Source organism: Mesoplodon bidens (genome assembly GCF_964165515.1).
Source record: "Mesoplodon bidens genome assembly, chromosome: 17".
Taxonomy (NCBI): domain Eukaryota; kingdom Metazoa; phylum Chordata; class Mammalia; order Artiodactyla; family Ziphiidae; genus Mesoplodon; species Mesoplodon bidens.
In genome coordinates this window covers 14,362,413-14,380,243 of record NC_138174.1, presented here as the reverse complement: position 1 = coordinate 14,380,243, position 17,831 = coordinate 14,362,413, and the positions used below count along the sequence as shown (strand labels likewise).

General features: G+C 36.5%; 1 protein-coding gene across 3 annotated transcripts in view; it reads right to left on the bottom strand.

Moving 5' to 3' along the window:
* The window catches only part of COG6 (component of oligomeric golgi complex 6), a 63,236-nt gene that overhangs the window by 30,525 nt on the left and 14,880 nt on the right, over window positions 1-17,831 (bottom strand). For all 3 annotated transcript variants that reach the window (XM_081215021.1, XM_081215022.1, XM_081215020.1), the window contains exons 8-13: window positions 14,789-14,882; window positions 9,921-10,049; window positions 9,751-9,842; window positions 7,839-7,903; window positions 6,630-6,721; window positions 5,068-5,185 (exon numbers count right to left, since the gene is read on the bottom strand). In XM_081215021.1, coding sequence (XP_081071147.1) covers window positions 5,068-5,185; window positions 6,630-6,721; window positions 7,839-7,903; window positions 9,751-9,842; window positions 9,921-10,049; window positions 14,789-14,882 — 590 coding nt within the window. The remainder of the gene's footprint in view (window positions 1-5,067; window positions 5,186-6,629; window positions 6,722-7,838; window positions 7,904-9,750; window positions 9,843-9,920; window positions 10,050-14,788; window positions 14,883-17,831) is intronic.

Genomic DNA, 17,831 nt, shown 5'->3' with positions numbered 1-17,831 from the left:
AGTTGATTTTTCATCAGAAAACATGGAGATTAGAAGGCACTGGATGATATATTCAAGGGCTGAAAGAAATATACTGTCAACCAAGAATTCTATATTCAACAAAACTACTCTGTAAGACTGAAGAAGAAATTAAGACATTCCCAAAACTACTCTGCAAGAATGAAGAAGAACTTAAGACATTCCCAATAAACAAAACCAAGAATTCTTTACCAGCAAACCTGCTCTACAAGAAATATGAAAGGGAATCCTTCAAGCTAAAATGAAAGGACACTAGACAGTAACTCAAATTTGCAAGAATAAAGAACAGCAGTCAAGTTTCTGACATCAGTAAATACAAAAGGCAGTTTAATGTACTTTCTGCTTTTAACTTTTTCCTGGATTTAAAAGACAACTGAATGAAGCAATCATTTTAAATCTATGTTGATAAGCACACAATGCAGAAAGATGTAGTTTGTAACAACAGTATCATAAAGGAAGGGGAAAATGGGGCTATACAGGAGCAAAGCTTTAGTACACTATTGAAAGTAAGTTGGTATTGATCCAAACTAGCTAGATTATTAAAAAATTAAGATGGTAATTATTATTCCCAGGGCACCACTAAGAAAATAACTAACTACACACATACACATACATATATATTTACATAAACAATAAGGGAACTAAAGCAGTGTACTAGAAAATATTTACTTAACACAAAAGAAGGCAGTAATGGAGGGACAGAGAAATAAAAGCACTTAGAACATACAAAAACATGGTGCAAAATGGCAGACATAAATGCTACTTTATCAGCAATTAAATTAAATGTAAACATGCTAACCAAAAAAGCAGAGGCTGGCAGATGGATAAAAGAAAAAATGGGACTTCCCTGGTGGTGCAGTGGTTAAGAATCCGCCTGCCAATGCAGGGGACACGGGTTCGAGCCCTGGTCCGGGAAGATCCCACGTGCCGCGGAGCAACTAAGCCCGTGCGCCACAACTACTGAGCCTGTGCTCTAGAGTCCACGAGCCACAACTACTGAGTCCGTGTGCCACAACCACTGAAGCCCGCGCCCCTAGAGCCCGTGCTCCTCAACAAGAGAAGCCACCACAATGAGAAGCCCACGCACCACGACGAAGAGTAGCCCACACTCGCCGCAACTAGAGAAAGCCCGTGCAGCAGCGAAGACCCAACACAGCCAAAAATAAATAAATTAAATAAAATTTTAAAAAAAATGTACAGCTGCCTGCCACAGCACTGGGGGTGGAAGATGGGTAGTCGCAACTATGCTAAGAGTTGAAGTTCACCAAAATTGACTGCAATTTATTACTATTCAAGCCTTCCACTAGAAATTGCAGTTCTTCAATAGACTCCAGAGTTCCAAAATAGTTACATTAGACGAATACTGCTAGTCCAACTGTCATCTAGGTGGGGTGACAGATTCCTGGTGCTTCCTACTTTGCCATCTTCCCTGGAAATGACTGATCTTTGTATATTGATCTTGTCACCAATTACCTTTCTAAATCCATTTACTAGTTCTACAACTTCTCAATTAATTCTCTTGGTTTTTGAAGTACAGTCAGAGCATCCACAAATAATCTAATATTTCCTCCTGTAAAATATTTATATATGTCATTTCTTTATCTGAACTTCCTATTATTTAAACATGTTATTGGCAAATATTCTTTTCTTGTTCTTTCTTGACTTAAATAGAATACATTACTAGTGCTTCTATGTTAATCATGAGGTTGGCTGTTAGTTTTATTAATCTTTATACGGTTAAGTAAGTATTTTTACTTTTTTATTTACTAATATTTTCCCCTCAACAATTTAATTAAATATGAGAATATAATTTAACACTGAAACTTTTAATATATTTCCTAACACTGAAATATTCTCATATTCTTGGGAATAACCAATACTTGGTTTTAATATAATACTCGATTTATTTTTACAATTATTTACCTTTTTAAAAAACTTCAAAAGTGACTGATCTGAGGTTTTCACTTTTGTACTGTCTTTAAAAGGTTTTTATGTCAGTGTTACACCACCTAAAAGGAACTGGGAAGCTTTCCATATTTTTCTGTGTTCTGGAGAATTCTGTCCTTTGTAGGTGTAAATAAAGCTATCTATATAACATGAATTAAGTCTAGCAGCATGCTCATTAATGATTTTTCTTTCTTCCCTAGGTGTATTCAAGTTTCCTACCTCATTTTGAATCATTTTTTGTCAATTTTATTTTCTTAAAATCATCCTTTTTATATATTTTAGAATAAAATTTATATATTTTAATATGGTATTCTCTAGTAAGTTTAATCCTCATCTCTGGTTATTATCTCTAATTCTGATATTATAATTTTAAATTTTATTTTTTCCTTGGTTAAAGAATTGCTAGAAGGTTGTCAATTTTGTTGACCTTTTCAACAAATAATCAGTTTTGCTGTTTCCTGCTGTTTCCTGTTTCCTAATTTATCATAGAAATGTACTTCCACCTTTTCTTTTACCATTTTGCTTTATTATCCTCTTTCAAATTTCATAATAAGAATGCCTACTACATGTCACTTCCAGTTTTTAGCCCAGATGTTTTCCAATTGGTAAAGCTTTGGGTAACGCGCTCATGTGTGTTTCCCATATTGCAATTTGGCTCTTGTCCCCACCACATGAATAAAACTGCCCTCAGTAAGTCATGGATCATCTATATATTGACAAAGATAACAAACCTGCCACCCCTGTTTTACTAGAACTCTTCATATAGTATCTGTCATCAACCATGCCCTCCTTCTTGAAACTCTATTCTCTTGGCTTTTCTGATAAAACCCTCTTCTCATTTCTCTCTTGCCTCTCCAATCATCCTTCCTCGGCATTCTACCATGGCAGGGCTTATTTTCTTCTCTTAAATGTCCCTGTTTCTCAAGACTGTGTGTCCTGGAAGCTCTACTCTTATTAAACATGATTCCTAGTGACCTCAGACAAACACATGGATTCAACTACCTTTTACATGCAAAACTCCATAAATCCAAATGTACAGCTTCCTATTAGATCAGACTGATTGCAGAAGGATATCCCACATGTATCTTGTCTAACTTAGACAATATCATCATTTTTATCCCCCCAGTTTTACACTTTCTCTCTATTCCAGATACTTGTGATTAGTATCAGTATTCCCAGATTGGTAACTTAGGAATTATTTTAGAACTCTTCCCTCTCATTTAACCACATTCAAGCAGTCACCAACTTTTGCAGGTTTACCTTTAGCCCCCAAGAATCTGTCCGCTTATGGCTCTTCCTTAGAGTATGTATTTTCATAAAAACGACTTCGACAATCCCTTAACTATCCTGTCTGCAACTTGGCTCTCTATCTACATGCCACACCAGTTTCCAACTGATTTTTTTTTTTTTTTTTTTTTTTTTAAATAAATTTATTTATTTATTTATTTATTTATGCCGTGTTGGGTCTTCGTTTCTGTGCGAGGGCTTTCTCTAGTTGCGGCGAGCGGGGGCCACTCTTCATCGCGGTGCGCGGGCCTCTCACCGTCGCGGCCTCTCTTGTTGCGGAGCACAGGCTCCAGACGCGCAGGCTCAGTAGCTGTGGCGCACGGGCTTAGTTGCTCCGCGGCATGTGGGATCCTCCCAGACCAGGGCTCGAACCCGTGTCCCCTGCATTGGCAGGCAGATTCTCAACCACTGCGCCACCAGGGAAGCCCCCAACTGATTTTTAATAAATGAAAATTTGTGTATTGATGACTCTTAGCTCGCATATTCTATTTGTTTCCTCTCCTTAGGATGACCTCTACCCACTCCTTTTTTACCTATCTAATCCCCCATGTCCTTCAAGGTCCATCTTATTAACTCCCTCTCTGGGAAGCTCCCTCTCTGTCTATGAATATTATTATACACATGCTTCTTATTGTGCTAGCTTAGCACCTTGGGCACGTCTTTCGTAAAACATGTATTCTATAGTAATCACCGATTTATTAGACTATTTTCCATGAGAGGAAAAGTAACCTGAGACCAACAGACCTTGACTGTTTGCTTTGTACTCATTAGCAAGCACATGTTTGTTCACATTCAAAGTCTATATCGTGTATGAATGATTTTAGAAAACTTCTGTCTAAATAAGAACTCATGTAAACATATCTATAATGAGGACTGATTGACTGTTAGTAAACTTCCTGTGATACAGGAAAACACATAAGGGAAATACTCCAGCTCCACAAATTCATGCTGCTTTTCCAAAAAATATGAGTCTTGCACGGGGGTCAGAAAGCAGACTCTTATTAAGGCTTCTCTGAGCTTAGGAATGTAAAAATACACCAGGTACTTTGGATTGGATTGCTACTGACTGTTCCACACTATACTACAAACCTGTATCTAATATAACCAGGCTGTTAGATAGACCAGTATAATTAAAAAAAAAAAAAAAAAGCCAGAATGGTGATTGTGATGCATCCTTGAAAAACGTGAGTCTTTAATAATGAAATAAAAACAAAGAAGGATTTGATCATTATAAACCCATCCCTTAAGGTCTTTCCAATTTACTGCTGCACAACACAATGCTCAGTTTAAAATATTAGCTCTCACAGAACTCTTTCAGGTTTTTGTTGTTTGTTTTTGTGAGAGTTTTTTGTTACCTTGTTTGTTTCCATAATTATTTACAGTATATAACTCAAAGGAACATAAATTTCATAAGGACAAAGCTGGACCAAGAGTGTAAAACTTAAGTAAGCTGTTTAGAAAAAACATTTAGTAAAAGTTCAAGTTTTCCAATCTGTATGTCATTTTAGCCCTGACCTATTAAATATAGTAAGTTTGCTTTAATTACAAATTTTTGGTTATTGAAAAATGGTAGTGAAACTAGGGCTTGAGATTCTACTACTAATTATGACTCAAAATTACACTGTTCCAGGAACAGATTATAAGCCTACATCCTGTAAGCCGCCTCAAAATGAATTTTGTTGTTCACAGGAAGAACTCAAAAGAACGCTGAATGGAATGGGAAAAAATTGTCACCAATATGGAAACAGTAAAACAACATTTAAATGTGAAAAACTCACATTCACATAGTTCAAGAATTGCATTTTTCAAACGTACCTTGTCCATTAATTTGCTGGCATGAAGACTCAAGCTACTGAAGAATATTTTTTTGCTCAGCAAATGCATTTCTTCAATGGTAGTCAACAATGTAGCTGCACTATTTCCAACAATGCCACTAAAAGCAAAGAATATTTCAGGTTGCAAAACAGGCCAAAACAACCCAGCTCTTTAACTGAGTAGAATTCCTTAAAAAGATCTAGATTTAAATAAAAGGTTTTATATAACCTGTGAATTAAAAACAATTACCCTACTTTCATATAAAAATGAGGGTTTTTTTCCTTTTAAGTTAGGTGATGAACAAATGAAAACAAACCAGTGTTTTAAATATTTCACAATCTCTTAGAAAAGCAGTGGGTTAGAACAAACACTTGTAATATGCAAACCCATGTCTCTATTTTTCCTCTATTATAGTAAATGCATGTTTTGATTATACAAGAAAATCTGATTTTAATCTTAAGGAAGCCATTCCATCAATAGCTCTATTGAGAAAATAATTTTTATTAATACTGAGTTTTTTAAATTAAAACTGTTATACCGTATCAATAACACACCTGTAAATTATAAAGCTTCTCAATTTTTATACAGCTACCTAAATAGCAATATATTTAGACTAATTACGAAAAATCCGATAACATTTTGAAATAATTATTCTACATTCCATAATTCTCAATTTTATATTACAAGGATATTTCTTAGACTTATCCAATGGGGTTTCTCATTTTTGGCAGAATGTAAGACAAGCATGTATATAAAACAACTCCCTATTTTATTCTCCTATTCATGTACTGAAAGTGACTCTTCTGTTCCTGATACTGGCATGCTTGATAAAAAGTAATTTAAAATCACTTTTTAATAGGCTAATACGAAAACTATCAAAAACATAGCTTGGAAGAACACTTTTAACACAACTACACATATAACATGGTCTTATAGTGACATCTACAATAAGGCTCAAGTGTATGTATACCACCAAAAGACATTTGCAAGGAGAAAATGAATGCAAATTTTGGAGTTGAAGATCATATTTTATCTGATTAAGAACCACTTGTCTTATCTATAAAGTCACTTTTATTTAGAGAAGATAAGACAGCTATTACTTAGAGGAGATAAAGCTATCTTCTGTTTTATCACTAATGGAAAACTGAATGCTAAAGAAACCTTTATGTAAACCTTCAGAATAGGACATTTTACTAATTATGCCCTACTCTGAGTATAACATATAGTTGCTTTAGGTGCCATGGATCTCTTTTACTAATACAGGAGGACTCAAAAAATACTTATATTATAGACTTACACTGCTATGTGTGTGTGTGTGTGTGTGTCTGTGTGTGTGTGTGTGTGTGTGTGTACTTATGCTTGGAGAAGAAAGGGAAGAGGAAACGACGGACCTCAAAAGTACAGTATGTATAATATGCATATAATGATTCATATGGTGTGGAGGTTCTACTAGTTACACTTAGTCATGCATAGAATACACACACAAAAAATATTACACTGTGTTCTAACTGAAATGAAGTGTCACATGGGATTTAACAAGCACATTTCACCATTCCACTTACCTGATTGTATGGTGATAAAATTTGAGGAGGTTAGAAATTTTATATAATAAAACTGCCCCAGGTTCAGCAACTATTACTTGTTCAATTCGAACCTATTAAAAAACACGTGAGAAAAAACTAAACATTTCCTAAAAGTGTAACTTTTCTTCATTAATCACATGTGGTAGGAATAGCATTAAAAAGATTAAATTTTATTATTGCAGAAATCACAAAATTCCTTCTAAATAAAGAATTTCTGAATATTAAATCACAGAGGATGGTAAAACAATACAGAAACTTTAGCACAGATATGCTCTACAAAAAAATGATCCATTACCTACAGATTTTGGTTCAAGGCAATTGCTATCAGAAATAATCAATACAATGAGGTCATCTTGAGGTTTTTCACCAGCATATAATGTAATTTAGTTTAGCACTAAATTGCAAAGCAGCTGTTACATTCCTAAAAACAGATTATCAGTGAAAAGGTACTGCTCTATGAATGAATATTAAGGAAAAAAATGAAAAAAAAAATCTTCTCTTTAAACGACTATACCAAGTTTCTTTCTATTAGAGAATAGGAAAGCAGATAAACCCTGAATTAGCACCAACCTATTTGGCCAATTATAATACTGCCAGGGCAATATCTCAGATCTAGCTCAAGATTAACTTGATATGCTCAAGTTTAACTACTAGGAATCTTTTCTAATTCAAAGCCATCCCTCACTAATCTTTCCCTTACTTTATATTCCCTAATTAACAAATACAATCTAAACCACACTGAATGTGCTTACTTCCATATTATATTACATCTATGCTTATTAAGCTGCTGATAACATATGTGTCTTCTTGTTTCCTAACTGGATTCTAAACACAGACATTGTGTTTTCTGGTTCTCTTACATCTCTGCAGCATTTGGTAGGACAGTACATACACAAGAGATGCTCAATAAACAAATGCTTTTGAAAACATTTAGATTTTGGAGTATGTCATAATACCAACGAATGTGATCTGCTAAAATGATATTTCATAAATACATGTATATGAGTATACAAAAACCTCTTGCATAGAAAATTGGCAATGATTATTTTAAAATGCGTTTTATTACCCTACATTGTGTTAATCGGACAAAATTACGGCCTGAATTCAAGCTGCTGTTTCTTTAAAATCAGAATAAGTCATTAATTTAACCAGCTACCATATAACATACATAAAAACAAAATATTTTACCTTTAGGGGCCTGCATACACCCTCAGTAATATGTCCAACAACTTCTTGAATATTTTCTTCAACACCTACAATTAATTATAACATAACTAAAATTTTTTTTCCATATTATACTTTGCTTCACATAAGTTCAGAAAATTAACAAACACTAATACATATGATTAATGGTATTAATAAACATTTAAAATAACAATTAACAATATTTTATTAAGTTTAATATCTTTAGGACATTACTAATTATATTAATATGAGTCTAAAGCCCTATCAATTGATTTGACTGTTGATTACTGAACATTATTTCTTTGTGAAAAAGAGTAAATGTATGAAAAAAAAGACTGTGAAATTTATTAACTAAAGGAGGTGATGTGAAGATGTATTAGCATTCGTTCCACAAACTCCCTACTCAAGGCAGTAGTGCTAAGCACACAAACTACGGGTATAAAGATGGAAAACACGCCTTACAATCTAATGGAAAAACCGACATTTACTGATTATTGACTATTTATCAAGGTCTGTACTGGGTACTTGACATGTACTGCTTGTAACCACCTTCATTTTTACAGATGGAGAGACTCAGGTTTAGAAGAATTCATGCCATTCCCACAGAATAACTTGTTTCTAACTCCAATTATTTTCTTCCCACTTCTTAATGTTACCTCTCGTGTAAATTTTCCTACATCTTTTAACAAATACATTCTTTTAAACTGGGTAATTAGCATAACAGAAAACAACTTTAAAAAGTGCAGACTTTGTGCCAACCTATCATATACGTTGAATCTAATCTCAATACCGAAGAGTTAAAAACGAGGAGGTTAAGTCCTGCACCCATTCGTACACTGGCCTCTCCTGCAGATGTGCTAAACCAGGATGACGTGGGGCTGAGCTTCCAAAATAGGTAAGTGATACCAGTCACAACATCTCTCTTCACTTCCTAGCAAAGCCAGAGCATCTTAATTACCTACTAATCCCTTCTACAACAGGCATCTTAAGGTAGTCACAACTAAGAAGATTTGAAATTCTGTAAGCACGTTTGCAACTCAAAAATAATCATTTTTCTTCTTTGAAATCAAGACCAAAGTTTTAGGTACATTTAGTACATAGCTAATTATTTATTTATTTATTTATTTATTTCGCTTCATCAGGTCTCAGTTGCGGCACGCTGGTTCTTCGTTGAGGCATGCAGGATCTTTTGTTGTGACGCACAGGCTCTTCATTGCAGCGTGCGGGCTTATCTCTAGTTGTGGTGCACAGGCTCCAGGGCGCATGGGCTCTGTAGTTTGCGGCACGCAGGCTCTCTAGTTGTGGCGCACGGGCTTAGTTGCCCCGCAGCATGTGGGATCTTAGTTCTCCGACCAGGGATCAAACCTGCGTCCCCTGCACTGGAAGGCGGATTCTCTACCACTGGACCACCAGGGAAGTCCCAGTACACAGGTAATTATTCAAAAAACTTTAAAATAGTCACATGAGAATGAAAAAAGGGGCTGGATAGTAGAAATGAAAGAAGTAGTAGCTTAACGACCTTAAGCCAGTCACTGACTGAGCCTGTGTACGCATAGATAAAATGAAGAGGACATCACCTTTTGCCTTTAAAGGATGGTGGCTGAGATAATGTAAGCCAGACACTCCAGAGATGCCTTAAAAGTGAAGCAGAGGGGTCTAGGCTTACAAGGAAAGGTCCCAAGGGTCCAGTATAAAAATGTGATCAGTTGTGTGACAAAATGAAAGTGATGGAAAAGAAAGTCTATCAGCAGAAAAAGGGGGAAACTAGAGACAGGAAGATTAATTAGGATGCTTATTAAATCACCTAGTGTGAAGAGTTGATCTCCATGAAGAAAACAGCAATAAGAACAGAGACAGAGAAGTCCTGCGTGATTTACTAGATCTAGGCATGAGCGGTAACGATCAGAGGACCCACCTTGTGTAGTTACATGCTTTAAGAGAGCTTCAAGGTGTTCTTTTTCAGAAGCAGTAGCCTGATGGAGCCAAGCTAACATATCTCCTACATATCTAATGAAAAAACTAAATGTTAGTAAAGATTTCCTTCAGAAAAACATCGAATACTCCAATACTGTCTGACTACTATACCTCAAAGGGTCATGGGAGTGCATTTCAATGGGTCTAGGTGTACCTCCTGGGCCCCCTCTTGTAAGAGCATCAATAAATCCACGAACAACTGTACTTCTTCTGGCTGTTCCAAACTCATCTAAGGTATACCTAGAAGAAACAAGTTATTAACGAACAGTTGCTTTTCTTCCTAATGGTTACATCAAACTATTCATGCACTTTCTAAGGTATCTAAAGCTTTTTTACACAATTCTCTCAAGCAATACTGTTTTAAACAACAAAAAATATTTATGAAATAACTTTATCATAATGATAATTCAACCTAAAGGTGCATCTCTTTATGCCTAAGAAAGAATGCTGGGATTTGGAATCAGTAACAGAGGCAGTGGCAATAAGGGATAGAGCAGGGGATTTGGTAAAAGTAAAAATCAAGACAAGGTGGAAATCCGGGACTCTTCAGGTTTCAGTGGCCCCCTTGTCCAAAACATGACATTCCACTGCACGCATAAGGCCTAATATCTAGTTCTCAGAGGCTGGTTACAGTTAGAACTCTGCAATCCAAAATATAAGACTTTTCCTTCTACATTAAAAAATTCTCATTTATATTTATTCAATATTATCAAAATTTACCATCAAAGTTTGTACAAAATATACTATTCATATTTAAAAGCTTATTTTGACTCCAATGTTAAACATATGTTCCTTAAATTTACTGACAACTATGCATACAGAGCAAATACTTTTACATATATTTACAAGTTATCAATTATGGTTGGGGGGAAAAAAAAGACTTTCAAAGGTGAGGAATTTGTAGGAAAGAAAAGCTTTGAATGAAAGAATCAGACAATTTGGGATCAAATTATAGGATGGCTTAGAGTTACCAACAGTAACTGTTTCTTCGACTAGAATCAGCCTTTGTTTCCCATTATCACCACCCGATGCCCAACTGAAAGTTGTATTTTAAAACTACATAGGAAAACAAAATATTTTTTTCATAGTCCAATGTCAGCAGATTCTAGACCAATTAACTTTTAAATCCCTAAACAGTACTCTACTAAATGTTGAGAATTATTTCATTATCTTACATATAAATTAAAGTTATCAAAATTTCCCAAAGGTTTCCAGAAGAATTTCTTAGGCTATACTGCTTTCTTTAGTATGCTACTGATTTAATGAAAAACCCACATTTTTTTTAACATAAGAAAGCTGGAAGATGGAATATTTTTAAATAAAAGTGTAGTGAAGTAACCAATAGCTGTAAATTTTTAGGACTTTGAACCTTTTTAAAGGACTGTTCACTAGTAACCAGATCATGGTTGTTTGTGGTTTTTTGGTTTTGGTTAAAAAGAAATGGTTTTGAAATTCCCTGCAGTGACATACCAGCTATATACGTCAAGATGAAAACGCAGTATCAAGCTAAGTGTTGCTAAAGTACACAATTGCCTTGCATTCACTTTCTATTTTTTAAAATAAATTAGAACCAAAATGCTTGTTTCTATTTTTTGCCTCATGCTCTGAAATTATAAATGTTCAGGGTAAAGAATGCATTCCTTTAAATCAGTGGTCCCCAACCTTTTTGGCACCAGGGACCCGTTTCGTGGACGACAATTCTTCCACATAAGGGTGGGGGGGGGATGGCTCAGGCTGTAACGCAAGCGATAGGGGCGACGGGGAGCCGCAGATGAAGCTTCCCTCTCTCACCGCTCACCTCCTGCTGTGCGGCCCGGTTCCTAACAGGCCGAGGACCCATACCGGTCTGCGGCCCAGGGGCTGGGGACCCCTGCTTTAAATGATCATCAATTCCATGAAATGACTTGTGATCAGACAACTCCTTATGACAGCACGAAATTCACAAACTTTTAACTTTTTAAATATGTAAAACTAATCTTCACCCTCTGGACCCAAATGGCTATGTAATAAACAGAAACAATGTAACTTCTGTTTCTAGGACTATTCACTGTGACCACAAGTTATATGAGAAACCAGTGAATCCACTGGCATTTTAAATGGGGGAGGGGCAATTTAAAAAGCCTAACAAACACCAGAATCTGTTTACTATAAAATATAAATAAACAATATTAATGCTTATTTTCCTGCAATAAATATAATTTGAAGAACAGCATGAACTAAAAGGAACCTTCAATGATACCTGAAGACATGAAACATCTTTTCCCAGAGACAGAAGAAAATTTCTTTGACCAAAACGGATTCTCTTCCAACAAAGGTCAAAAACTGAAAATGTAGCTTTACAAAGGTGACTGTTAAAATTATGTAAATATGCCTCTAGTTAAAATAAAAATTTAAATCTCCATTTTTTTACATCTAGCCATAGCAGAAAAAGAAAAATTCTGGTCAAAAAGCAAATTAAAAGATGAAAAAATTCGTCCAAAAAAGAATTAAAAGATAAAATAGTGTAGAAACCTAAGAAATGCAACAAATAAAAAATGAAGAAAAATCAGCACTGTACACGTTACTATGTTCTTTAATAATTTATATGCTGAAGGTTTACCAATGCAAAGAAGACAACATCAATTTGTTCATTTCTACTTGTAATAAATTTCTTTTTGAAGAAACTTCTGTACTTGATTAATTAAAAGTCAATAATGCATTAGCATTTGGTTATATAATACCTAAGAAAAACTGAGTATGGCAACTTTCCCCAAAGACTTCAATAACTGACATTTTCTTGTACGTGATACTTACACACGCGAGACACAATAATGAACCGTGAAGCTTTTACACATCACTTAAATCAAGTTCATATAGTGCCATCTGGTGGTTAACATGATATACTATTAAGTTTTCCCTAAATTTAAAGAAACCACCACTTTTGGAAATAGGTGATTACTTAAGATGAAAGGCCCATTTCCTCTTTCTTAGCATTCATCTTATGGTACTTACCTGTCACTAAAATCCTCCCTCTTCCCCATTCAACCCGCAAATGCTTCTTACAACCTTCCATACTGCACTACTGCCCCCATCCCCTGTGTGTCCTCTGGAGATAAATCTTTGCCTATTTTAGTTCTATTCTTTGTCTTTCAAGCATTTTGCCCTACTGTCGTGCAGGCCTTAAATACACTTCTCTTTAGTTGAAAACTTTCCACTTTATCTCCTTTCAAAATAGAAATAATAGCTAATATTTTGTGATGAGCAAAGCATTATGGTAAACACCTTATGGGAACATTCTAATTTAATCTTCCCAACAACCCGGCAAGACAGGCACTATTTTTATCCTCATTTTACAGCTCCAGGAAACTGAAGCTTATAAAGGTGCATGGGTTCATCAAAAAATCTAACTCAGAGCTCACCTTTTAAACCATTATGCAATATTGCTCCTTTCCAAGTGTTGATCAAGAATCAAAATTTAGAAAAAATGTTTATAAGGTAGAAGTCAGCTGAACTTTTCAGATGCCCAAAACAGACAAAGGCATTTTTTAAAAAGGATTAACCTTGTGAACAATTATGAATCTGTGGACAATGTTACACAGTATTAAACAAACACCAAATGTTTCAAGTACCAAAAAACTCATAATCAAACACCAATACCTTACAGTGAAAAAGCTGGGAAAGAAATTTCGAAGTCGATAAGCTCTGCTGCGCTGGTGGTCAAGAGTGAACATCAGCTTATGACAGGCACCTGCACAACATGCAGGGCTATTATGATCCAGCTCCCGCTACTAACCCAGCAGCCAGGGCAAGCTTTTGCAGTTTCCTAAAGGTGCAAGTTCCTCCTCAATCCACACCTTTGCACCTGCTGCTCCCTCAACCTGGGATGTTCTCTCCTCCCTTATCGTCCTGGAAAATGCTTATCAACCTTAAGAAGTCATTTCATACCTACTTCCTGAGGGGAATTTCCTCTACTATTCACCCCCTTCCCCACCACAGACTACTTGAGCCACAAAGCACTTGAGACTTGACTTTTACAAAAGCAATTAATATAGTCATTAAAGTGGATTTGTTTATTTGTTCAATAAAACAAAGCAATTTGAAGGCAATGTTTTATTGATGTTAAGTCTGCTGCACTTAGAACTGTGCTTAACACATAGTGAGTACTCAGTAAGTAGCACTGGGATGTTATTATTTTATGTAGCTGTCCAGCATTTGTGTTCTGGAACCTTATTACGGGACAAGTAATGTTCCAGTCAGAAAACAGAGTAAGAAAGAAATCCTCTAAAAATACATATGCATATGAAGGGCATGGCTCAGAGCAGGATTAATGCCTATGCAGTAGTGCCCTGGCTTTCTGTTTCCTGAATTTTAACTCCCCACTTGGTCTTCCTATTTCCATACTATTCCAGGCATTAAAAGTAAAAAGGTATTTACTTCTATTTTATATGAAAAGTAAAAGAAAATTAAAATACAGAATAAAAAATTTATAAGTTAATAATGCATAAAGTTCTTATCCAAAGCATTATCACATAGCACTTGGCTGACATAACTTACAGGATCAAATACCTGCACTCTTTCTTTCTTGAGTCCTACTAATGGAATTCTAATTTTAAATTTTCTTTTTTCATCTCTGGGCAATTATTATTTGTCAGTCTATTCGACCTTCTCTCCGGGGCAGGGTTGATACAGGAGTTTTAGTTACACACAATTCCTAGGTCATTAACGAGATGACAGATTGTGGAAAAGCCCCTAGCCTCTACACAAATAAGAGGTAGTCTAGATATAGGGACACCTTGGTTTTCATCTCCATGTTGCACTCTACAGCAAGTAATAATATGCAAATAAGCTGATGCCCCAATGGTACCGAGATAAAAACATCACTGTAAATTATTATATTGCTCAAACTATTGTATATGAATTTGATAATACTGAAAGTCAATGTAAATTATCGAAGAAAAAGTAAGTTGTTGTTTTCTTTTAATAAGGAAAAAGTCACCCACTTATATAAGACAGGTCTATCCTGCAGGGCTTCCATTGCCTGAGTCAGTACTGGAGATATGTCACATGATTCTTGTGTCAATGCTCTGCATTCACCTGAAAAATCATTATAACACTTATTGTGTTATATAATCATTATAACATTATAACACTTGTTAAATTAAAATTAGGTCTTTATTATGTCTGTTGTACAGCCAGAGTCTAAATACTGTATTAAAAAAATGCTTGGAAAAGCCTAGAGAACATGCCAATCAAAAACTAGTTCATGCTGTCAAACTAAAAATGTAAGCTTAAATACCTATATAACTGCAAATGACCACATCTGCTATCTGGTATACCATATATATATATATATATATATAGGCTGTGTTGGGTTTTTGTTGCTGCGCATGGGCTTTCTCTAGTTGTAGCGAGCAGGGACTACTCTTTGTTGTGGTGGGCGGGCTTCTCATTGCGGTGGCTTCTCTTGTTGCGGAGCACGGGCTCTAGGCGCGCTGGCCTCAGCAGTTGCAGCACGTGGGCTCAGTGGTTGTGGCACATGGGCTCAGTAGTTGTGGCTCGCGGGCTCTAGAGCACAGGCTCAGTAGCTGTGGTGCACGGGCTTAGTTGCTCCACAGCACATGGGATCTTCCTGGACCAAGGCTTGAACCCGTGTCCCCTGCATTGGCAGGCGGATTCTTAACCACTGCGCCACCAGGGAAGTCCCCACATATTTTATTATTATAAAAAACTACGGGGCTTCCCTGGTGGCGCAGTGGTTGAGTGTCCGCCTGCCGATGCAGGGGACAAGGGTTCGTGCCCCGGTCTGGGAAGATCCCACATGCCGCGGAGCGGCTGGGCCCGTGAGCCATGGCCGCTGAGCCTGCACGTCCATAGCCTGTGCTCCGCAACGGGAGAGGCCACAGCAGTGAGAGGCCCGCGTACCGCAAAAAAAAACAAAAAACAAAACTACAGTTCTGAAGAAACCAGTCAATGAACAAACATGCACTAAATAACTGCTATACACATGGCAATGTCAAGGAGGAAAGGGAGTACAAAACATATATTACCAGTTCCTTACCTTGGGAGCAATCTTCAAGGAGTTTGCTAAAATGTTTATATGGGTAACTAATATATAGTATTAAGATTATAATTTCAAAATTGTTTAGATTTTAAACTGTTTAAAAAATCTGTACACCAATATGTCCTTTATTTTACTGTCCTATCTATAAAATACTTATTAAATGTCTACTCTGCTCAAAAAACTCAGAGCATGTTCAGAAGTTCCCAACCTTTTGGAATATGAGGACCTCACGCTAGCAGTATATTTTTCTGGCATACACTGACTGAGAAAAACATACACGTGTATGGGATTGGAGCTATCTTACGATGACTCCAGGGTCCTTAGGAGTCAGAATGTCAGTTTGGAACTTCCAAGTTAGACGTCATGGGAGCACAAAGAAATATGAGGCAATGTCCTTGCCTTTATGAAAACAGAAATCTAACTGGAGAGCTAAGACATACATATATGAAAAGTAAAGTTATGTTAGAGTAGTAAATTATTGAATACCAAATAAATATATTCAGCAGTTAGTGTTCAGAGATGGGAAAAGCCACTATGATTTAATGTAGTTGTGGAGAGTTCCAGGAAGATGTAGAACCTAAGCCTGACTTTGAAGACTGAGGTAGGATTTGGATATAAAGAGGGAAAGCCAGACCATACTCCAAATAGGAGTAAACAGTGCAAACAAGAGAAGCAGAAAAACAAACAAGTTTTGGGGCTTCCCTGGTAGCGCAGTGGATAAGAATCTGCCTGCCAATGCAGAGGACAGAGGTTCGATCCCTGGTCCGGGAAAAGCCCACATGCCATGCAGCAATTGAGCCCGTGCACCACAACTACTGAGCCTATACTCTATAGCCCGCGAGCCACAACTACTGGAGCCCGCGCACCTAGAGCCTGTGCTCAGCAACAAGAAAAGCCACCACAATGAGAAGCCCGCGCACCGCAATGAAGAGTAGCTCCCGTTCGCCGCAACTAAGGAAAGCCTGAGTGCAGCAACGAAGACCCAACACAGCCGTACATACGTACATAAATATTAAAAAAAAAAAAAAAGAAACAAGTTTTGGAGATAAAGAGTAAATCATCTGAAACAGATAAGGTTTTTCACAGTCAAGTACAAGTATACTGGTTAACTGGATTTAATCCCAACTCCTTCCAACAGTCAGCTGGTAACATCTATTAAAATATCCTGTGCACATGTTCCATTCTTGAAGTCTTAACTACTTTGTTTTTAACGGGCAATTCTATGAACAGACTACTGAAACATTTTAAGGCAAATCTAAAGCAAATAAACCATTTGTGATAGGCAAAACAATGGTCCTCCAAAGACCCCTAATCCCTGAAACCTGTGAATATGCCATCTTACGTGGCAAAAGGGACTTTGCAGATGGAATTAAGGTGACAGACCTTAAAATAGGGACATTTTCCCAGATAACCCAAGTGGGTCCAAGGTAATCATACAGGTCTTAAAAGTAAAAAAGGCTCGCAGAAGAGTTAGAGATATGAGATGGAAGAGGAGGCAGGAGAGATTCAACGTGAGAAAGTGACTCCATCCACCCATTACTGGCTTCAAAGATGGAGGAAGGGGCCACAAGCCAAAGAATGCAGGCAGCCTCCAGAAGCTGGGAAAGACCCTCAGTGACAGCCAGCAAGGCAACCCAGAGCTCAGTCCTCAGACTCAAAGAACTAAGTTATGCCAACAAACGGAATGAGCAAGGAAACAGACTACACCTTAGAGCCTCCAGAAATGAATGCAGCCCTGCCCACATTTCAATTTTAGCATGGTGATTTCTGACTACAGAACTATAAAATAATAAATTTGTGTTATTTTAAGCCATTAAGATTGTGTTAAATTTGTTACAGCAGTAATAGAAAAACTCACCATTTGTTATAGTTGTAGTAACTACTACATGTAAATAACAAGAGATGTCTAATCAACTTTAAGATAATCTGGGGCAGAAATACTGATTTTATTTTTTTATTCCCATCCTTAATCATAGACAGTG